We start from the raw sequence: 24,531 nt of genomic DNA, 5'->3' as shown, positions 1-24,531 counted from the left end.
GTCATGACAGGTGCAGACAGGACCTGCTGGAGTCATGACAGGTGCAGACAGGACCTGCTGGAGTCATGACAGGTGCAGACAGGACCTACTGGAGTCATGACAGGTGCAGACAGGACCTGCTGGAGTCATGACAGGTGGAGACAGGACCTGCTGGAGTCATGACAGGTGGAGACAGGACCTACTGGAGTCATGACAGGTGCAGACAGGACCTACTGGAGTCATGACAGGTGCAGACAGGACCTGCTGGAGTCATGACAGGTGGAGACAGGACCTATACTGGAGTCATGACAGGTGGAGACAGGACCTGCTGGAGTCATGACAGGTGGAGACAGGACCTGCTGGAGTCATGACAGGTGGAGACAGGACCTGCTGGAGTCATGACAGGTGCAGACAGGACCTACTGGAGTCATGACAGGTGCAGACAGGACCTGCTGGAGTCATGACAGGTGGTGCAGACAGGACCTACTGGAGTCATGACAGGTGCAGACAGGACCTACTGGAGTCATGACAGGTGCAGACAGGACCTGCTGGAGTCATGACAGGTGGAGACAGGACCTACTGGAGTCATGACAGGTGCAGACAGGACCTGCTGGAGTCATGACAGGTGCAGACAGGACCTGCTGGAGTCATGACAGGACCTACTGGAGTCATGACAGGACCTACTGGAGTCATGACAGGACCTACTGGAGTCATGACAGGTGCAGACATGACCTACTGGAGTCATGACAGGACCTACTGGAGTCATGACAGGTGCAGACATGACCTACTGGAGTCATGACAGGACCTACTGGAGTCATGACAGGTGCAGACATGACCTACTGGAGTCATGACAGGACCTACTGGAGTCCTGACAGGTGCAGTCAGGCAGCCATGTCCCACCTCAAAATGGTCCAGCACTCTGCAGCTAGGTTCCTTACCGGTACCAGAAAGAGAGAGCACATCACACCAGTCCTAGCCTCCCTACACTGGCTCCCAGTCCCATTTAGAATAGACTTTAAAATCCTCCTCCTCACCTTTAAAGCACTATCGGGTGCAGCACCCTTATACATCACCGAGCTCATCACCCCCTACGCAGCACCCAGGTCACTAAGATCCTCCAACCAGGCTCGGCTGGTCCCCCCCCGCACCAGACTCAAAAAGAGAGGCGATCGCTCCTTCAAGGCCGTGGCCCCCAAGCTATGGAACCAGCTTCCCCTGGAGATCCAATCTGCCCCCTCACTGGAGACATTTAAGGCCCGTCTAAAAACCCACTTTTATTCCCTGGCCTTCAATAAACCCTGATTCTCCCACACCCTAACTCACACACTCCCATGTAATTTTATCCTGCCCCCTCCCTCCTGTATATCTTCATATGCTCCTCTGTCCCCTGTGTGCTACTGTACTTTGTGTTCCCCTATCCGTGTGTTGTCCTACTGTCCTACTCTCTGAATGGACTGTCTTGTCCTGCTGTGCCTTTTTGTATTTTTGTATTTCTGTATTTTATATTAGGACATTGATTTTAAGCTTTGATTGTACAGCACTTTGGTTGGCTCTTGTGCTTTTAAACGTGCTATATAAATAAATTACTTGACTTGACTTGACTTGCAGACAGGACCTACTGGAGTCATGACAGGTGCAGACAGGACCTACTGGAGTCATGACAGGTGCAGACAGGACCTGCTGGAGTCATGACAGGTGGAGACAGGACCTACTGGAGTCATGACAGGTGCAGACAGGACCTACTGGAGTCATGACAGGTGGATACAGGACCTGTACTGGAGTCATGACAGGTGCAGACAGGACCTACTGGAGTCATGACAGGTGGAGACAGGACCTACTGGAGTCATGACAGGTGCAGACAGGACCTGTACTGGAGTCATGACAGGTGCAGACAGGACCTACTGGAGTCATGACAGGTGCAGACAGGACCTACTGGAGTCATGACAGGTGCAGACAGGACCTGCTGGAGTCATGACAGGTGCAGACAGGACCTGCTGGAGTCATGACAGGTGCAGACAGGACCTGCTGGAGTCATGACAGGTGCAGACAGGACCTACTGGAATCATGACAGGTGCAGACAGGACCTACTGGAATCATGACAGGTGCAGACAGGACCTACTGGAATCATGACACGGGCAGACATGACGTACTGGAGGCTCGCCGGTCGCTTGCAAAATGCATCACAAGAACTGTACATTAGGTCCCTGGTGGATCTCTTTCAGTAATGATGCGTTTCAATGTATGACTGGTGCTAAAATAACGATCATGATAATATAATAATCATGATAATATGGATTCAGTTGGATATGGGTGACATATCACTGCATGATAGTAGTGCACTTAACTCAATCTGCGCCATCCACGTATATATACGCGTTTGCTCGCCATGCGTTGAACGCCAATCACGTATATATGCGTTATTTGGTCCATTTTCGTTTTTTTTCGATTTTAATATTCTATTCAGTGTCACGGACCTCTATGTTACCGTTAAAATGCATACTGGGACCCCAAGAGTGCAGTACCGGCCATATCCTGCTAGGTGGCAGTATCGCTTTGAAACCCTGTTCCAGACTCTGTGTCACATCTAAACCCCTCCGGGTGGAGACTTTTTTACCAGGCAAGTCTAGCGGTTCACCCGATCACATTGGAACACGTCCATGGCCCCTCGATGCATGTGTTGTGCTGGATTATGTCGGGGACCATTGGATTATATTCTTTTTGGAATACCCCCGATCAAAGGTAAGGACTATCTGACGTCAATTCCACCTTGATCCTACAATGATTTCATATCGATCGAGTCGATCAACGTATGTAGTATTCAAAACGAATGCCGTTGATGACGATCAGAGCATCAAAAAACTACCCCCCCCTTGATGTATTCATGATGAAACATAATACCTATTATATACCTTTGATTTGGAAACAGTAGCATGTCCAGGCGAGCAACACAAACGCATTTAGCAAAATGCACATATTGCTCCATATTCACGACGGGATAACACGCGAATGTATACATGAACAAATGTATTCTTTTTCACATGTTGAACTGTCTGTTGTTACTGTCAAATGAGCCATAGTATTGCCCCCATAGCTATAATATAGAATATAGATATAGCCACTGCAAAATGAACATGTGAAAATGCCTATATAAAGCGTAGCGCATTTACTACAGGATAAGGATAATAGCTGGCAGAGAAAGAGTTAAGGCCGCAATTGACCTACTGTATGGTAAACTCCGCTCTCGTTTTGATCCTCCAATCACAACTGCTGCTTTTTTACTATTTTACTGGTATTTGTCCATATTTTAAGGCCCTTATTTGTAAGCTACCTTCTTATACTACATCATTAGTGGAATGGAATGCTGGAACCACCACCTCCAAATAGACAGTCTCCTCCCCACCGCATGTATATATTCTCTCCCCGCTGTATGTATATTTCTCTCCCACCCACCCACCCCCTCCAAATGCACAGTCTCCTCCCCACTGTATGTATATTTCTCTCCCACCCACCCACCCCCTCCTAATGTACAGTCCCCTCCCCATCATATGTATATACTCTGTCAGGATCTATGGGTAACAGTGCTGTATATTTGAATACCGTTTATGTCACAAATGTATCAGTACTAAATACCTGTATGTCCCTATGCCATAAATGTCATGTATGTTGTGTATGTCATAAATGTCGATATGAATTGAAAATGGGGGACCCTGATGTAAACAAGACAAACGTCTTTCTCTGGTCTGCATCCCCTTAACAATTGTGTGTATTGAGCTCTACTGTATTGTACCCATTCTACAATCTGTTAAATAAAGTTTTCATTCATTCATTCATTCATTCATTCATTCATTCATTCATTCATTCATTCATTCATGGAACCTAGTAGACTGGTCCTTAAGGTCCTCTGAGTTTGCTGGGAACAGGATAAATCTGTATTTTGCTATGATGCCCCTAAGCTCATGGAATGAACTCCAACGGTCCTTAAAGCTTGAGATTCTCCCCTCTGTTGCAGAGTTTAAAACCTTGATCTCCAACCTTTTGGCAATCAAGTTGTAGGTGTTTTAATTGATTTGTTATCCTTACTTTTGTCTCGCCTTGTTGTATTGTTGTGATTCTATATGCTGTGTGATTTTATATGCCTTTTTTTTTTGCTTATTTCTGTATGTACACTCGACGTGACTGTAAATGAGGCAAACCTCAGTTGCCTTTCGTGTTTAAATAAAGGTGTGAAATGAAATATAAGGGTTACATACTGTACATTCTTAAAACATTTTAAAATGTTTTATTCTATTTATTTTTGGGCTTTCTGTACTTGTCACCAATCCCAATTTAGTCGTTATGCCAATTCCCTTCCTGGTCGTTGCGCGCATTGCCCCACTGTCAGCCTGGGGAGGGTGTAGAACTACCACATGCCTCCTCCGATACATGTGGAGTCGCCAGCCGCTTCTTTACACCTGACAGCGAAGAGTTTCACTGGGGGAACGTAACGCATGTGGAGGTTCACGCTATTTCCCATCCCTGCTGAACAGTTTACAAAGACCAGGACACGTACGGAGGTACCGCTGACAGCTGGATTCGATCCCAGAGTCTCTGTGCTGGTAGGCGAGTGCTTAGTCCACTGTACTACCCAGCTGTGCCCATACTGTACATTCTTGAAGAGTTTGATTTGTATATTTAAGATAAGATGGAAGATTGGCACTGCATGGCCTGACCAGAAGAGCTGTACGGGGCAACTTCACCGTGTTTCATGCATCGCTGAAACACTGGCCCAATTACGTGATTTAGTTTGCTAAAAAAGCTATATTTTTTTATGAAAAAGTTCCATAGCGCATATATATACGCTTTTTGGAACCGTCCTAACCCCCCATGTACATCAGCATATGTCTGTTTTACTTCGATGTTTACAAACATTACCATAAACAAACCCTTTACTGACACAAAATACATACATTTCAATGACAATTGTCTTATGGTAATCCTTGTATCAATAGCTCAGTTAATAAACTAGAGAATGTTTGCTAGTTCTGTTTTTTTGGGGGGTGGGGCCTGCCCATTATGTTGAAGTTTGGATCACTGACGACACTTAGGTAAAGAGGGGGGGTGTAATAACGTGTAAAATACCTGTAATAACAGCCACTTCTCTTGGACGGCAGGGAGAGAGTGAGCACACAACTGTAACCGGGGAGCAGGGTGGTGCCGGGAGATGAAAAATGTAATTAAAAAACCTGGCGTGGATATAACATGGTTTAACACGGAGGCCAAAACTCCCACAATCCTAGTAGGACAGTCTGTAACCGAGCTCAATTTGATACAATTCCAAACGGCGTCATATCGTGCAGCACTTAGACCTGGCATTCTCACACGCTGCACCCCGACTCTGGAACACCCTCCCTCAGACCATCAGAGACTCTCCCTCACTCTCCACCATCAAATCCCGACTCAAAACCTACCTGTTCTCCCAAGCATTCAACCTTCGCCTGGAGCTGAGGTAGATATTCCTGCGTCCTGGTCATCGACGACTCGGCCCCCCTGCAACGCCTGGGTCCTGGCCAGGGTCATCGAGGTGGTTCCTGACCAGCATGGACTCGTGCTTCGGGTCCGTGTCAAGACAAAGACGACCATTTTAGATAGACCTATCACCAAGGTCTGTCTTCTCCATGAGGCTGCCTGAGGCGGTGGTAAAGACCGTCCTCCTACGGTGTGCCATGTACTAGTGACCTCTGGCACCAGGTATTGGTAATCCCGCAGCAGAGACCCTTATCAGTTGAAATAGTGTTTGGTTTAGCTCCTGGGGTTTTAGTAGTTGGTAATTGTTTCTAGATTAGAAGGACAATTAGGGGCCGGTGTAAGAGCCAAAGCTATATATATTTTGGTTATTGTATTATATGAATGTTTAATATTGATGGGATTTAGAGAGAGTCATTGAACCGTCGTATTTGTCATAATAGAGCATTCTAGAACCTAGAACCTTCTAGAACGTTTGTGGTGATGTCATAATGGATCTTTCTAGAACGTAAAACAGTCCGGAACGTTTGGGGGTGATGTCATAGTAGAACGTTCTAGAACGTAAAACCAACCACAGGATGACGTCATGATAGAACGTTCTGGAACCTTCGTGATGTCACCGTATGATGTCACGGCCGAACCTTCTAGAACCTTTGGGTCTCTATATAAGCGGGCGTTCCCTCAGAACTGGTCCTTTTTGCATCTGCGACCAGACTGAATAGGACAGAACGGATGGACTCAACCATGGACTGAAGCCAAAAGCCAACAAAGGAATTTTCATGTGTCTAGTCGGCGGTGATTTTGGATAGTAAGAAAACTGACTGGAACGGACTGAATTGAATCCAACATGGCGGCTAACAACAAAGCAGCAGAGCTCTCTAGAGCTGCGTATCTGACATGGTATTTATCAGCGGAAGACTCCAAGAAAACCAAGGAGAAGGCGAAGAGGAGACGCACTAAAGTGACGCACAAACGAATGCGAATAGTGGATGATGACTTGGACTGGAAGCAGATGAACACTATAGAGGAGAAGGAGAACGAGGAGGAAGAGGATGAGGCACCAGTGGTTGTTGAGATGATTGATGAACGCCCCGAAGAGGTGAAGGATCTGGAAGCCTTCAGGACTAGCAAGTGGAAAGTAATGGGAGATTTTGATGATGATGATGATGATGATGATGAGGAAGTAGAAGAGGGAGAACTTGTTACCATGGCTAGGACTTGTCATGATTCGCCAGAACCCCTGTCAGTCAAGAGAATCGGACATGATTCACCTGAGGCCCAGCTTGTCAGAGGTCGCCACGACTCCCCTGACCTGTCGCCACGGAGACAGCAGGCTGTCCCACTTAGCCCCTCCCCCCCTCCGGCCAATCAACAGGAGGGGAAAGACCACAAGCAGGTCTGCAGAGACTCCTCCCCTGCCCGGAGAGAAACATCCAATCAGAAACCATCTCCAGATTCCAACCAGAGGAACAGGCACGATTCGGGCTCGGACCAATCACCACCGAGGAGAAGGCCACAGGAGGGTGGAGCTTCAGACTCTGACCAATCACCTCCTAGGAAGAGGCCAGAGCAGGGAGAGGCTTTAGACCAGTCTCCACCCAGAAGACGGCGTAAGACTCGATGGGGTTCTGACACGGACCAATGGGACCAATCACCGCCTCGGAAACCAGCGCAGGAGGGCGGGGACTCGGATGATGACCTGTCCCCGCCCCGCAGGCCTGGCCAATCACAAGGCCCGAGGATGCTGTCTGGTGGGACGGCTGGTCTGGTTCCTCTCGAGGTTCTAAGGAAAGAACAGGAAGAGCACCGACGCAGAGACGGAGACAACCAGGAACTAGAAGACGCAGCCCGTGGAGCCCAGACGGTCTTCAGAGACAGGAGTGGTAAGAGGAGAGACCTGGAGGCTGAGCGGGAGGAGCAGAGGAAGAAGGCCGGAGAGAAAGCAGCCAGGGACCAGAAATACGCCCAGTGGGGAAAGGGGCTGGTCCAGGGTCAGATGCAGCAGCAGAATGTCGATGATGCCCTGAGAGAGTTCCAGAAGCCTCTGGCCCGTCACCGTGACGACGAAGACCTGGACCGCATGCTGAGGGAGCAGGAGAGGGACGGGGACCCCATGGCCGCCATGATGCGACGCAAGAAGGAACGCGGCAACAAGCTGCAAGAGGTCAAAGAGAGGCCAAAGTATAAAGGGCCGGCTCCGCACCCAAACCGCTTCAACATCCCCCCGGGATACCGCTGGGACGGGGTCGACAGGTCTACTGGGTTCGAGGCGAAGCGCTACGCCAGGATGTCGGATAAGAAGGCTGTGCAGGACATGGCCTACAAGTGGAGCGTGGAAGACATGTGAGAGAGGAAGAGGAAGAGGAAGAACGGCAGGGCGTGGGGACCACTGGAGGTCCATGTGATGTTGCTGATTGGACCCTGACCCAGTTAACATCAGAAAACTGGGTTAAAAACTGCAAATCATTCTTAATGTTCATTCTATCACCTGGAACATCAGATTCAGGAGTTAATTCTTATCACTTGGAACATCAGATTCAGGAGTTAATTATATTATTTGCTTGAAACAAATCAAATCAAATTAATTTGTAAAGCCCAAAATCACAAGTTAATGTCCCCATGGGCCGGACACGTCTTCTTTAAACAAGTCAAGAAGAAACATCACAAAATTTTTTTTTTTTAGTAAATTATTATAGTAAAGATATTCAAATGGTTTATTTGCAAAGTCTTTCTTTACAGAAGTGGTCCTAAATCGACTTTCCTAAATATTCCTGTCACTCCTACACATACTACTACAAGGTAAGAAAACTGGTTTTTCCCAGTCTCCAAAATCACTGCCGACTCGACACATGAAAATTCCTTCGTAGTGTTCCTTCCCTCGTTGTTGAGTCCATCCTTTCGGTCCCGTCCAGTCTGGTCGAAGATGCAACTGCCGCTCTGAGGAAATGTCTGCTTAAAAACAGTTTTCTTACCTTGTAGTAGTACTGTATGTGTAGGAGTGACAGGAATATTTAGGAAAGTATAGATTTAGGACCACTTCTGTAAAGAAAGACTTTGCAAATAAACCATTTGAATATCTTTACTATACACTGGAGCGGCTGTGGACATTGCTTTTCTTTATCAACGGACGTACTACTCACGAGTAAGTAATTTGACTAGTGGAGTGGATCGCCGACCCTCACACTTTACCCATAACCACCCTCCTCCAACCTACCACCTCCCTTTCCCCTTCGCTACTTTCTCTCCGTCTCCTGCCCCTCCCACCCCCCTCCCCCCTCCCCTCGGTTTCCCTTACTTCCCTGATTGTCTCCCACCCCCCTCCCCCCTCCCCTCGGTTTCCCTTACTTCCCTGATCGTCTCCCTGTGATTGGCTTCTGTATTTGTTGTTTGCTACTCGTGGTTTTATGATCTTGTGTATTCATAATGTTGCTTGTTTCCCTGTGGTTCTATGTTTCTCTGTTCTTTGTTTTGCCTATTGTCAGCGTCTTTGGGTCATTGAAAAGCGCTATACAAATTAAATGAATTATTATTATTATTATTATTATTAGAGTAGCGATGGCGCTGGTGGAAGTTGCTAACGATTCAAGATACGAGTGAAGGGTAGCGCTGGCATGGAAACCGATGGAATCCAGCATCTGATGTCAACAACGTTGGATGTCTGACGTTGCGTTGATGCACATACACACTCATTGCACACACAGCCACATGCATTGCACTCACTTTAAACACTCACCTTTAACATTAACTTGAAACACTTTTTAACACTAGACCAGTGTTTGGTCTTTATTATTTTACTTTTTTTTTTACTATATGAAGCACAATCTCAGGAGGGTCATACAGAACCAAGCATTTCACTGTAATGTACAAATAAAACAAAACTTGAATGCGTTGACAAATCATTGTGAAATAGCTTGAGCACTCGGTCCCAGCACTTGCTACTTGACTCAAGAGATGCTGCATGAATTCTGTATGAGTTCAAGTTGTTTATTTGTCCAATACACAACAATACAGGGGCATTTCAGGTAATGACATGTTTGTGTTTCGAGCTCAGACTCAACAGTGCACAATTAAGAAACAACAATGAATACAAAATGGTAACAATAAGTAGTAGTAACATACAATAGAATATAAAATGAGGTAAGATAAAATAAAATAGTAAATTATTTACAGAAAGTGTCTTGCGTATAAGTGTATGTGCATATTAAGATGCAGGGTGTGTGTGTGTGTGTTTGTGTGTGTGTGTTCAATAGTTTTTAAGATGTGTGTGTTCAATAGTATGAATGAATGAGTTAATTCACATTTTATTAAAATATCATGCTACTTTGTGCCCCATTCCACATGGGATTATGGGAGACGTTTAGATTATATTAGATTCAAATGTATTGTCATTATACAGTACAACGGAAATAAGTTTGGCATCCAACCAGAGAGCAAATGTTGCAGTAAAGTACAACAGCAATATACAATGTACAGGTGATTAAACTGGGTAAAAAATATACAAATGAGTACTACTGAGTGTAGTGCTAATCAGATGTATGTACAGAGTTGTATTATATAATATAAATAGAGAAAGTATGAAATATGTGTACAATAATAATCCATAATACACCATTTCCATTGTATGAAAACTGCTTCCAGCTCTGCTGTCCAGACACCAGCATTTCAACATTGCATTTATTCAAGATAGAGTCATGAAGCAGAGTCCAAAACGCTCAGGGGACCCAGTACCTTCACCCCAAAAGACTTCAAACTGCCACAGTTATTTCAGATCTGAGCGAGCTGAGGAGAGTTCTTTTGAACCGACATGAATCTTTCAGGCTGTCCAAAACTTTTCTGATTTTGATTCATCGATTCACTTCCAATTAAAATTAAAGTTTCATGGCCAACCGTAGCAGTGCTGAAGGCTACACAACCCTGACATAACCAACACAGAACCGTGTTATGCCCCAACCATACAGGATACACAATCCAAACAGCCTACAGGCTAATAACGAAGGTTATTATCTGTCTGTTCCATTTCAAATCATTAAAGTGAGCACTACATTACGTTTTCTCTGTGAATAGCAATCACTTGGATCTTCATAATATAGTCTGATTCACAACAACAATAGCCCAATAGAAGGATATTGGGTTGTTTTATGTGTGGGCGGAATATCCAACCTCTTCACGAATGAATAGCGCTTTGTGTTCATGAACAATAGGGCGTCTGAAGAGCGGCCATGTTGTTGGAAGTGGCTCACACTTGAGTCTCGTTCACAATTATTCTCTAAGCAGCTCAGATACACAGAAGTTGAGTCATGTTCACTTTGCCCCCCCATCTCGTCCCCCATTTCTTATCTGATTCAGGATAACCGTATTACCCTAATCCGAGTCCAAGTCATCAAGGTTGAGTCCACTCCACTGTGTCAGTCGAAGAGCTGACATACAAATAAAAAAAGGTCTACATTAAACATAAATGACACAGCGGTCACCATTTCAAAAGGGAGTCTATTTACTTTGTGACACAATAGCCAAACAAATGCCAAATGATTAGGGCCTATAACAAAAATAAATAAATAAATAACTATTTATAAAAAAAACAAATCCTCGTCTGCACCGAGTCCGAATGCAGTCACTGCTCGAGTCCAAGTCCAAGTCCGAGTCAGAAAATCAATCCAGGACTCAGACTCAAGTACTACAACACTGGCTCAGATACACAGAAGTTGAGTCGCGTTCACTTTGCCCCCCCATCTCTCCCCCCATTCCTTATCCGATTCAGCAGCTGAACCGCTACACCGTACCTAACAACCACTCTTTCACGGACAGATCCGTTCAGATGTGGACACTGAAATGTCCGACGCGTGAATTTGGAGACGTCCTGGAGAACAGCTGTTATTGGAATCAGCGTCCTGGCGGGAAGCCGGGCTTAACTCATTCCCTTTCTCATGAACAAATCATGATTCATGTGCTAGTGGTACGACAGAGCGCGAGCGAATATGGCGAGATGAGAACGATGGGTGGTAACTGACCAATTTGAAGTCGACAGCCATGATTCATGTGGAAGGAAGCCACCCGCCAGGTCAGAGTCTGTGAGTTAATGAACGATTGCCATTTCCTGGGCTGGGCATATGCAATCCTGTCCGAGGCTGCTGTAACAGATGAACCACGAAGTTTGATTGAGTTGTGTTTGCGAAGAGAGTTGTTCTTCTGAGCAATTAATTTGTGTACTTCATTTTGTACTTTAGGTTGTACTTTAGTTTGTATATTGTATATTTTGTATAGTGTTTGGACTTCTTTTTACTTTTGTTTACTGTATGAAGCACATTCTCAGGGGGCTCATACAGAACCAAGCATTTCACTGTAATGTACATGTACTTTATACGTGACAAATGAAACAAAACTTGAACTTGAGTCAACCATGACTGCTGACTGGCAATAACCACACTGTGGCTCCTGTGATTATGAGACTTGGCACACATACACAATGGTATACCGTTGACCTTGCTCTTTTTTAGTAAACATTTTTTTTAATGTATTCCCTAAGGCTCTGTCAACTTGTGAAAATCTGTATTAACCCTTTCACTGCCGCACTACCAAACGGTTAACCATTTCACTGCAACAATACACAGAAGGTTAACCCTTTCACTGCCACACAACAGCAGGTTAACCGGTAGTGTGATAGTAAAGGGTTAACCTTCTGTAGTGTGGCAGTGAAAGGGTTAAACTTCGCACACAGCATTAAGTGGCTGCCGAAGCCCAACTGGATAAATATCGCCTGCATTAACCAATGGAGTTGAGAAAGGGGGTGTGGCCTACAAGATACACTACACGACCAAGGTACCCATGTACATGTCAAAATACTTCCCAAAGGTCAGTGAATACCACGATCACAACACCAGAGGGAGCTCCACAAATCATGTTAAACCCAGATTCGGCTCAAACAAGGGACTAAACACATTTCGCAATTATGCCACATCAATGTGGAACGCCCTACCCAAAGCTGTAAAGGAATGTGAATCACTACCCACTTTCAAAACCACTCTCAAAGAACACCTACGGAAGACTGAAATTCGAAACTGGCCCCTGTAAATGTCCTAACACAACCCCCTCCAATGTACAGTAAATTACCAAATGGTTTTGTCAATATTCCAATGTACAGTTTTGCTTGTACAGTTGTACAGTGTGTGTCCCCCGCCACCCCTCCTACCCAACCCCCACCCCCCCCCCCCCCACCTACCCAACCTCCTCCAATGTACAGTTTCTACGTCAAATGTATATACTCTCTTTTCTGGACTCTTTTTGTATCACAAACAGTACTGTATTTGCAAGTCTGGTATGTCATAAATGTATAGATGTAGCAGTACTGTCTATCTGTATGTCATGTATGTCATATATGTTATGATGAATTGAAAATGGGGGACCCTGATGTAAACAAGATGAAAGTCTTTCTCTGGTCTGCATCCCCAATTGTATGTATTGAGCTGTACTGTACTGTACCCATTCTGCAATCAGTTAATAAAGTTTTCAATCAATCAATCAATCAATCAATCTATATGATAAAAAAAAAATCTAAAACGTGTAGTCTATCTTTTGATCTAGTCAATCAAATGTCATCAAACTTGGTGTATCACATAATGGCTTGCAAGGTGGCTTGGAGTATCATAAACTTTACACATGTCAGAACATGTCAGTATTTTAGAATGTCTTATTTTAGAATGTATATCTCTGACTCTGTACTCTTGTTCTTATTTTAGATTTTTTAGATCAATAAAGTACTTCTATTCTATTCTATTCTATTTATTTTGAACATACACACTGATCTACTGTACATAAATGGTAAATGGCTGCATTTATATAGCGCTTTACAATTTGTTCCTCACATTTTACCCATTCACTCACACATTCACACACCGATGGCAGAGGCAAACATGCAAGGTGCCAACCTGCACACCGGGAACAATTAGGGGGTTAAGTGTCTTGCTCAAGGACACTTCGACCCGCGGCACGGGAGGAGCGGGAATCGAACCGGCAACCTTCCGATTACCAGACAAGCGTTCTTCTACCTCCTGAGCCACTGCATGCAGGAGTCACAAGGGCTACAGCATTCAGCAGTAAGCAGAATGTTAATTGACAGTCCCGTGACTGCCTTGTTTTCTTGTTTTGACTGTGGCTGTGTGAGATTGTAACCATAACCCTAACTGCTCATTGCAGGTCTGGTGCTCTTGAGGTGTCCAGGCTACCTCATTAGACTGAAAGTGAAACACTACAGTACCACTGGCCCGTAGAGTTGACACACAAGCTTCATAGCCGGCACTTAAGTTGGAGAGTTACTGCCGTGGAGAGCGTAGTGCTTCCCTGAATTTCAGTTGTTTACTATCCTTCTATAAAACGTCCTGACTTCTGTTCTGTGCATGTGGTCTTCTGCTTCTATTATTATTATTCTATGAAAACAATCAGCGGGGTGCCTCTCAGACCCCCTTTTGCAATATTGCAGCAGACACTCGCGCATGCATACATTCATGTCACGATAATAACCAAAAGCAACAGACCAGATTAAACTAGAAAAAGGTGCACTCAGTAGAGTGCAAATCTCCACCCGGCTGCAACCTCTCTCTCTCTCTCTCTCTCTCTCTCTCTCTCTCTCTCTCTCTCTCTCTCTCTCTCTCTCTCTCTCTCTCTCTCTCTCTCTCTCTCTCTCTCTCTCTCTCTCTCTCTCTCTCTCTCCCTGTCTCTCCTTTCACACACAGAGCAAACATGCCTACAATATTTAACAATGGCAGAGACCATATATTACCATAAAAGCCCAAGGTGTAAAAAAGGTGTAATCTATTTCAATGGACAATGAATGGAAAATAATTAAAATAAAATACTTGTCGTTGACCGATCTGAAAAACATTCGAGACGGTTCAGCTTCTTGGGGCCTACTAAATCTCGGCCTTGTCGTTTGCGGGATTAGCTGCGGACAGAGTCACACATTGACTGATCGCATGATCTCCTCCAGGCTTCCTCCTGCTGGAGATAGTAAATAAATGTAATATTCACTTTTAATCCCCACAGGGGAAACAGCCTTGCAGTTGAATTTGCAAGGTTGATGGGAACGTGAACCCAAGGTTGATATTTAAATGTGTTACCCTGAAAGTGAACCGCATCCTCACACGAGACACCCGGTTAAGGCTAAGAGGGCTTGAGGCATTGTTGCCACAGAAACACAGTTTAATATTAGCTTTCAAGACTGGGATATTTCCCCCCCCCCCCACTGGCCTTCTAATTCAACATATGAGCTCCCACCAGAGAGTTTCAAAAGTCTTCGGGGCAGAGATCCAGCAGCTCTGGCTCTGGCCAATGACAGAGGGGCTAGATGAGCATGACAGCTTGCCCTGGGCAAACATGGAGCTTTGGTTAGCCTGCAGGCGTAAGCTCCTATTGGAAGGAGGCCTACATGCCGCTACTGTGACTTAGATTCCATTCTACATTATGACACCGTCCTCTGAAACCATTGAACACAAATCCATAAGGTCACACAATGTGGGCATCAACGTGTTGGTGGTTCCTTTTCGTTGTAATTCTTTGACGAAACCAACAAAGAAGGTTTGAAATTGCTACTGTTTCGCCCTCTTTTGTAAATTCCTGTATATCTTCCTGTACATTTACATTTTACTGTATATTATTGTATATTTTTGGACTGTCTATTTTAGAATGTATGATACATATTTTAGAATGTATATCTCTGACTGTGTATTAAAAATTGTTATTCTTATTTATTTTTTGTATCCACTTTTTTTTCTCCTCTTTTTTCTCCCATCCCAATTTTTTGCTGTGTCAATTCTCCCCTCCGCTGTCTTGAACGTTGCTTGCATGTGCCCCCCACTGGCCGGTTGTAGGGAGGATAGAAGCCTTGCATCGCATGTCCCCTCCGATACATGTGGAGGCAGCCAGTCGCATCTTTTCACCTGCCAGCGCGGACTCTCATTTGGCGAGGTGTAACGTGTGGGAGGCTCACACTGCCCCCGCCATTTTCCTGTCTCTGCTGTGCAGGCGCCCCAACCGACCTGTAGGAGTCGCTGTTTACAACGTCCAGATTACCACCCATCGACTTCCCACCTACTAACTCTGCCAATTGAGTTAGTATGACGGCCGGCCCAAGCCAGAGGCAGCGCCGACAGCCGAGTTCGATACCGGTGTCTCGTGCGTTGGTGACGAGCCGCCTTTGTTATTCTTATTCTTATTCCTATTCTTATTTTAGATTTTTTACTAACTGAATGTTCATTGTATGAGCGATCTGTGATGCTGAATTTCCCATCGGGATCAATAAAGTACTTCTATTCTATTCTATTCTATTCTATTCTATTCTATTCTATTCTATTCTATTCTATTCTATTCTATTCTATTCTATTTTGTATCCTTCCAGGAAAGTACTTCGGGGGCGACAGTGGCTTGGAAGGTAGAGCAGTCGTCTGGTTACCCAGAGGTTCCTTGTTCGATTCCCCGCTCCTCCCGGGCAGCTTGTCAAAGTGTCCTTGAGCAAGACACTTAACCCCTAATTGCTCCCAATGAGCAGGTCGGCACCTCGCACGGTCGCCTCCACCGTCGGTGTGTGAATGTGTGAGTGAATGGGTAAAATGTGAGGAACAAAATTGTAAAGCGCCTTGGATAAAAGCGCCATATAAATGCAGCCATTTACTTGCCTTTGGCATATATTAGTTTGATTCGATCCGGTTTGGTTTATTTGGCGTCGGTGTAATAAGTATATATCTCACTATACGCAGGATACAGTCGAATGTACTGATTACTCCACCGGATGTGTGGAGTAGCTGAACGACGTGTATCTGGCGCTCGGCAAAATTGGCTAGAAATAAGTTTTCCGCTTGCGCCGCATCTGTTAGGAAGGTCACGAGACAACTAAACGGGGGGACTTTCTTTCCACACTCCCGAAATCCACAGTCCACAAACAGAAAGTAATCACGATTCATGACATCACTGACAAGACACCGAAGCAACATGGAGAGGAGCGGCGCTACCCGCTGGTGTTACTAATTGCCACCATAGAGATTTTTCATTAAGGCTTATGATTGTTGGAATGAGGCAAATGCATTTTGTAATTGGATATGGATGCAAGCGAGTGAATAATGGATCTTAAGGAGTAAGAGAGGAAAAAAAGGCTGTTTGCATACGAGGAGGGGAGAGCTGCTGTTTTGCATGTTGTAAGTGATTCTTCTGCGTATGCCGGTCATTTCTTAAACTGATAAATGTGTTTTCATGCTTGCAGTGAGGCAGCGCGTGTGCATGAGAACACCACCGTTTTCTGATTAAAAGTAGCAGTTGAGACCACAAACGTTTCGCTTTAATCAGTTTTAATGGGATTGCCTTATATTCCTCCTCGACGGTTCACGGCCCTGTGTTCCGCGTCTCTCCGGTGCGTGAGTTCGGTCCACGCGCGCACACACACACACACACACACACACACACACACACACACACACACACACACACACACACACACACACACACACACACACACACACACACACACACACACACACACACACACACACACACACACACACACACACGCACACACGCGCGCGAACACACACACACACACACACACAATATCTAGTGGGTGATTTAATATCCGTTCCTTCACGTGAGACGCCAGTCACAACAGCACGCTGGTCAGCATAGGCTTGGGTTCACGTTGCTTTTATGGCTAAAACTTGAGTTTATTAGTAAGTACATTTGCTTCCTCTGCAATTCTCTGAAATGAAAGAAATCCATAAGAGTCTTGAATTATATAGAATTATGGACCTAGGGAGGTTTCACTGTGACACCCCCCCCCCCCCCCCCCCCAGCCAAACCATATTATGTTCCTATTCGACTTACAGTAGGGGTTTCATTCTTTTACTGTTTCTGAGAAAAAGTGTTCCATCAATCGTAATGTTCACTCATTTTTTTCCACTACTACGGTACAATAACCCACTCCAAATATAAAAAAAAAATTATAATAATAATAATAATAAATCATGGCAATTTGCAGATATGTACTAAATTTAGTATTAGACTTCACCTGAATGATTAAAACTGATACTCAGACAACGATAACAATCTCACTTCGCCATCGCGTCCCAATGTTACAGTGTTGGTAGCGCGATAGGTCATGAGTCTCACTTCACCATCGAGTCCCAGTGTTACAGCGCTGCTAGCACATTAGGTCATGAGTCTCACTTCACCATCGAGTCCCAATGTTACAGCGTTGGTAGCACATTAGGTCATGAGTCTCATTTCACCATCGTGTTCCAATGTTACAGCGTTGCTAGCGCGATAGGTCATGAGTCTCATACCGTGTCTGTTCTTTTGAGCTTTCTATCTTAGGGAATCGATGAAAAGCCTGAAACGCTTTTGGACACCGGAGTGGTGATTACAACCAGGTACAAAACACGGCACCCTCGCCGCTTGCTCTCACAGTCTGGTCTTGAAATCTATGATGGAATTGTGGTCTGTGTGCGTTTGGCACCATTAGGAGTAGCCATGTAGTCTCGTGTCCTTATTTTCCCCTCATTTTTCTCAATTTTCGAATTCAATTTCAATTTCAATTTGCTAATCTAATTTAATTACGCTAGACTCTGCTCCCCATCAAATGTCAGACATAAGATAAGATATTCCTATATTGATCCCCTCTGGGGAAATTCTGGCATCATAGCAGCATGGAGAAGGGGGGTGTAATAAGACATAGCCAATAAAAGTAATAGTAGTAAAAAAAAAAAAAAAAAGGCAGTATAAACAATATAATTAACTCTGAATATAAGAATATGAGCAACTAAGTGGTGTAATCAAAGGTGTATGCCCTATCAGTTATATTATGTTATAATAAGTATGGGCAATAAACACATAGAATCTGAATATATAACACGAGTAAGTAAAGTATCCAGTATAGACGCAGTATACATAAGGTACCCTAACTGGCATGATATACGTCAGACGTTATATGTTGTAGTCCGTGCATATAAACGCAGATACCTTGAGAAAACCTTTGTAGTAGAGAGCATACAGTACCTTCCAGAACCATAAGGGTCTCAGAATTATTATCACGCAACTGATTGATTGATTGAAAATGTTATTAACAGATTGCAGAATGGGTACAATACAGTACGGCTCAATACACACAATTGTTAAGGGGATGCAGACCAGAGAAAGACTTTGGTCTCGTTTACATCAAGGTCCCCCATTTTCAATTCATAATGACATTTATGACATACACAACATACCTACAGGGTCTATATACTATACTATAAGTAAACAGTGTAATCAAAGGTGCAGATGAGGGTCTGTATGCCGGTTATATTATACACTACAATAAATATGGGCAATAAACGCTTAGAATCAGAATATAATACTATGAGTAAGTATAGTAAAGTAAAGTATACAGTATACACAGGTGCAGTGTACATTATCCGAATGATCACGTGACTGTAAGGGGGGCTGTATAGGATTCTAAGATCTGTGATCACTTGAAACGAGGAGGGTGCAGACAGACCCGACGCGCTAGACGACGTGCTCATTCCACGCAATCTTGGTGCATTTTTAACCCTTTCACTACCACACTACCAACGGGTTAACCCGTTCACAACCACACTACAGAAGGTTAACCCTTTCACTACCACACTACAGACGGTTAACCCTTTCACAACCACACTACAGAAGGTTACCCCTTTCACTACCACACGGCAGACGGTTAACCCTTTCGCACAACCACACTACAGAATGTTAACCCCTTCACTACCACAGTACAGACGGTAGTGAAAGGTTAACCTTCTGTAGTGTTGGCGGCTAGATGGCGCTTGCCATCAACGCTGGAGACGCTGGGTTCGAATCCAGCTCTCGGCGTTGCTATCAGCTTGGCTGGTCGTTCATACTAACACAATTGCCAGTGTTAGGGGTGGGAAAGCTGATGGGTGGGTCCTGGGCGTTGTGGACAGTGACCCCTACAGTTCGGTCGAGGCGCCTGCACAGCGAGGGTAGGATCTGGAGGGAGGTAGTGTGACCTTCCACACGTTACACTCTCCCGGTGAGAATCTGCACTGCCAGGCTGGCTGCCGGCTGGCTGCACATGCGTCGGAGGAAAGCATGTGACAGTCTCCGGCCTCCCGGACCAACAGTAGGGGGGAGTGCGCAACAACCAGGAAGGGGGTTGGGAATTGGCATAACGACTAACAGTGGGATGGGAGAAAAATCGGAAAAAGAGGAGGGGGAAAAAAGATAATAATAAAAAAATCTGTAGTGTGGTAGAGAAAGGGTTAACGCAGGTGTCGGTCGGTGTGTGTGTGATAGATTCGCCACTCGGGTCTCTCTCACTCCGTCTCTCTCACGGCCGGTGATCTCCCTCTGAAAGCGGCCTCCGTGTCGCCGGCCGCGTGTGGAAGCTGCGTGTCGGCCCCGGGGAGCCTCTGCCCCGCGGTCATGCCGCTATCAGACGGGTGATAAAAAAGCGTTAACAAAGAGGACATTAGAGAAGCGGGCGAGAGACAGCTGGCACAATCTTAGGGTTGCAGCAGTGGATGTGTCAAACATTCATTTAGAGGCCCTGCCAAGAACCACAATATGGTCTCAAAAAGCACAGCAGCGAGGGCCGCCATGGGGGTGGGGGTTGGAGGACGGGGGTGGGCGGTGGGGGGTGGGACGGGGGTACTATAAAAGGGAAACACTGCTACACATTGGCTTGCCTATCACACGAATGGCAGAGTCGAAGGGCTTTTTGGTGCAGCGCACGTGTAATCACCTTCTGTCTTTTAGCTCTCGGATCTGTAGCGAGTGCTTGAACTACCAAAGAGTCCACTCAGAACCATTGGCTCGCAATGAAGCGGCCGTTGCATCTGAATTTAAGGAGACGCTTCTACCGCTCAACGCTCTCTCTCTCCCACTCCAGCGGAATATAGATCGCCGGGGTATTGACCACGTAAGCGCGCGGGGGGGGGGGGGGGGGGGGGGCGTTCGCCCCTCGAAGAGTTTGATTGGTGGATGCGAAATAGAAGCTTTTCGGAAAGGTCTTCAAATTGAAAGTATAGGTCTGTCTTACCTCTTACGGCCACAGGATAGAGCGGCCTCGATTGAACGCTTAAATGTATCTGGTGTCTCTCGTCTCAATCCTCGTATCGATATAGCTCTGTCGATCATTAGTGAAAGCATGTCTCCACTCCTGTTTTCATTCATGTGGTGGGTGGTGTAGGGGCTGCCCAGCATACAGTATGTTTGGCTCACTGATTGGGCCATTAACCCGTTCACTACCACACTACAGAAGGTTAACCTTTCACTACCACACTACAGACGGTTAACCGTCTGTAGTGTGGTAGTGAAAGGGTTAACCTTCTGTAGTGTGGTTGTGAAAGGGTTAACCCTCTGTCGTGTGGCAGTGAAAGGGTTAACCGTCTGTATTGTCGCAGTGAAAGGGTTAACCCTTTGGTAGTGTGGTGGTGAAAGGGTTAACAAGGAATGCAGGTTGAACATGGATCTCACGAAAACACTAGAAAATGCTATGACATTTGCATTTAGTCATTTACGCTTTTATCCAAAGTACAACAACTCATCAGGAAGGGTAACACTCTGGCAGCTAAGGGTAAGTAACGTTGTTCGTCAAACAGTGTTGAACTTGAGTGCTACAGACTTGAGTGCATTATTAGGATAGTGGGTAATAATAGGCAAGGTCGTTATGAGAGGAGCACAGAGAGCGTATGTGAAATGTAAAGGAAAACATTTAGGAGCTCACAAAGATATTTAGGAGCACACAAAGATATATAGGAGCACACAAAGATATTAAGGAGCACACAAAGATATTTAGGGGCACACAAAGATATTAAGGAGCACACAAAGATATTTAGGAGCACACAAAGATATTTATGGTGTTTGGATTCTGCTTATTAAATCCGGTTCTTATTGAATCTCTTATCCGGTTCTAATATTTTAGGTGGGGGAGAAAATTAAATATCAAAAACCAACTAAAAAAACTATTCTACCTTTCATTCTTGGCTGATTTAGGCTCTAGTCAGTAAAATGTGAACCATGACATGAGGGGATATTCTTTCTCTTAACCTGCTGTAACTTTGCTGATGCAATTGTGAGAGGAATATATCAAAGGAGGCTTATTAAATTAACTGTGGATGGTAATGTGTTTTGCTTAGCCATTACCTAAGGAGACAACTGTCACCAAGGGGTTTTAAGCCAGTCACCTTAAATCACTGCTCAGTGACATTCATCCACTCTGTCTGTGCTCATCTTCCCCTTTATAGCTAAAGTGAAAGGAGTTGTCTTCAATAGAGGGTGTCTGGGGGTGTACTGGTAAAGTGCTCTCCGAAATCTAGGATTATATCTATCGTTCGTTTACGGGTGCCTATAATGTAAAAGACAAATGTCAGCCGTCAGTATATTATTACACTCGAGTGTCTCCCAGAATCAGACCTCTCTCCGCGCTACGTTAGCAAGCACTAACGTCGCTACCGCTAACTGTATATCAAGTTCAAGTTTTTTTTTATTTGTCACATATAATGTACATTACAGTGAAATGCTTGGTTCTGTATGAGCCCCCTGAGATTGTGTTTCATACAGTGAAAAAGAATAAAGACCAAACACTATACAAAATATGCAATATCCAAAACTAAAGTACAAAATGCAAACAAAATGCTAAAATATGACTGGGAGACCACAGCACCATCGAAAACAGCGCATGGAGGGTTGAAGCAAATGCTTTGTCATAAATATTGGAGGCGCTTCCTCGCTTGCAAGAAATAGTCCTGCAACAGGTATTGCGTTTTGCTGTATTCCATCTTGTCTGTGAAACTCAGGTCCAGCAGAAGTAGAGTCTCTGCTCAGCTGACACACACAGCCAATGAAATTACATTAGGTCAGAGCAACAGGTCCTGGCAGCTGAGTAGATTTCTTTTTCTTTTTTGCTCAATGCAGCCACTGACCCATATGCAGTGAAGGGGGAAAGGATTACAGTAGGTTTTAATCTCCGCACACTGTGCTCGTAAATTATTTCTCCGGTTCGCACACATCTATTTTTAGTCACAAATGTGGGTGAAACACTCACACCGTCCAGGCCTGCCAGGGGAAGAAACAATGTTTTCCACTTTGAAAAGGGTTGTGTGTTCGTGTGTGTTTGTGTGTGTGTATGTACACCCGTATATGTTAACCGTATATGCTCTATGAGTACTAACATATCTGTTACTCACTTGTGTCTTGTATATACAGTATCTTCTACCATTTGTTTTCTTTTAAAGATCTCCTTCTTTTTAGCATTCGCTTGTATTTAAGTTGTACATTTTTTGTTAAGTATTGTGGGATCTGTGGGATTTTGTGTGAAGGGTGGACTAGCAAACTAAGATTTCCATTGTACGGCAAAACTGTCTGTTTAACTGTGCACATGACAATAAATCATCTTGAATCTTAATAGTAGGCGCTTGTACAGTACAGATGTGAAATATCGTCCTAATATCTCTGGCTGTCATTCATCATGTAGAGAGTGACCTCTGGCCAGTGCCCCTCAGCCCCAACCACAGGCTAGCCATGATGGATGCCTTATTAAGAGTCCTTTATTAGTGTACTTTAGCCGGGAGATAAACTTTGTAATTAATGCCTCAGTTTGAGTATATCTCATTTATTTCAATCGGATAAAGGTGGACTCTTCCAGCCGGCCGGAGAACAATAGGAGGAGACGGGCCCTTGGCAGCGGAGCGGCGAGCGGGGAGTGCCGAATAACAAACCCCCGGCGTCATCCATCAAGGCGCGCGGGGGGGGGGGGGGGGCAGTGGTCATCCTGAGGAGAAGCTCAGAGGAGCTCTTCGTGGCCAGGAGGAAACCGCTAAAAATGTCCACCGACAACGGCCGCGAGGAGTGAGGGCTGTTCAAAATGTAGTCCACCTTTTTCGAGATTCAAGATTCAGGGGCATACAGTGAAATGCGGGTGGGCCATGCCCGCTTTGATTGTGCAATAATACTAAATAATAAAATAGACATAATAAACAGGTAATAAAATAGGACATAAAATGGGCATGATAAAAATAGACATGCTAAAGTCCTGAGATAGTGCAATACAATGTTATACAGATTTAAGGCACTGGGTCCTATGTACACTACTATACAATATACAGTTTTTACTCCATATCCTTATGCTATACTTGCTATTTCTAAACTATACTATACAAGAACCACATCAGTTATTTCCTTAAAGTGACCTTTATTTTCCTCGTTCCTTTAAAGTGTCCTTTCCATTTTGTTTAAAGTGACCGTTTGTGTGTGAGCGAATGCAGCATGTGTGTTGTGTGTGTGTGTGGTGTGTGTGCTCATGTTTACTTGTGTGTGGAGAGTTCAGTGTTCAATGTTCTGATGGCCTGGGGGAAGAAGCTGAGCCGTAGTCTCTCTGTTCTTGCTGCGTGTGTGCATAGGCGCGTGCCTGACCGCAGCAGCTTGAACAGGCTTGCCTCACCCCCCGGAGGAGAGAAGGAGAAAAAAAAAGGGTTGTTTCAAAGAGAATGAAGCGCCGGCGGTGTGTACGCCGCCCTGACATGTTCCTCTGTGATGTGGAAATCAAATGTGATTTCAAAGCTTCTCCAGCCGGCGCTGCTGCCGCGGGACCTCCGTGCCGCGGTTCGACATCACCGACCGCGGCATCGTTAAAAATCACAGCTGATAAATGGCATGACCGTGTGTGTGAGAGCAGCGACGATGACAGTAGTAATTTTCCCGTTAGGCCGGCCCCTCCTGTTTACTTAACCTTTCCACAGTCCTCATTAACTCACCAACGCCGGCGAATACGTGGGGTTGCCAAGGGCAAACACAATGGGTAGACGGAGCGGAGCGGAAAACCGACACTTAGCCGAGGTCGCTCGCTGCCGTCCCCGCCGGTCACACCCGCCACCGTGGGAGCATCTTAACGTGTCATTACATTATCCCCGCTGCTGGCGAGTGCAAACCTGCAGTAAACCGCCATTTCGGAAAGCTCTCGTTCTCACATGAGGATGACGGGGGAGAGGACTGGTTGACCGGCGGGGAGTTGAGTGTGTGGGAGAAAGAGCCTCTGGTAGC

General features: G+C 45.1%; 2 protein-coding genes across 2 annotated transcripts in view; one reads left to right on the top strand and one right to left on the bottom strand.

Annotated features, from left to right (window-relative positions):
* Nucleotides 1-5,683, bottom strand: part of cadm1b (cell adhesion molecule 1b) — a gene marked incomplete at its 5' end in the record, with an annotated part of 172,790 nt that extends 167,107 nt beyond the window's left edge. The window contains one exon of the mRNA XM_084310984.1: nucleotides 5,617-5,683. Coding sequence (XP_084167110.1) covers nucleotides 5,617-5,683 — 67 coding nt within the window. The remainder of the gene's footprint in view (nucleotides 1-5,616) is intronic.
* A 645-nt stretch (nucleotides 5,684-6,328) lies between these two features.
* LOC311225601 (uncharacterized protein) lies at nucleotides 6,329-7,828 on the top strand (the record flags this gene model as incomplete). Its single annotated transcript, XM_084310970.1, has 1 exon — nucleotides 6,329-7,828. One exon carries the CDS (start codon nucleotides 6,329-6,331, stop codon nucleotides 7,826-7,828), a length of 1,500 nt encoding a protein of 499 aa, XP_084167096.1.
* Nucleotides 7,829-24,531: the final 16,703 nt, after the last annotated feature.

This window comes from Notolepis coatsorum (assembly GCF_963971535.1).
Source record: "Notolepis coatsorum genome assembly, chromosome: 1".
NCBI classification, from domain to species: Eukaryota; Metazoa; Chordata; class Actinopteri; order Aulopiformes; family Paralepididae; genus Notolepis; species Notolepis coatsorum.
The sequence above is the reverse complement of the archived record's forward strand: the minus strand, read 5'-3'. Positions and strand labels throughout refer to the sequence as shown.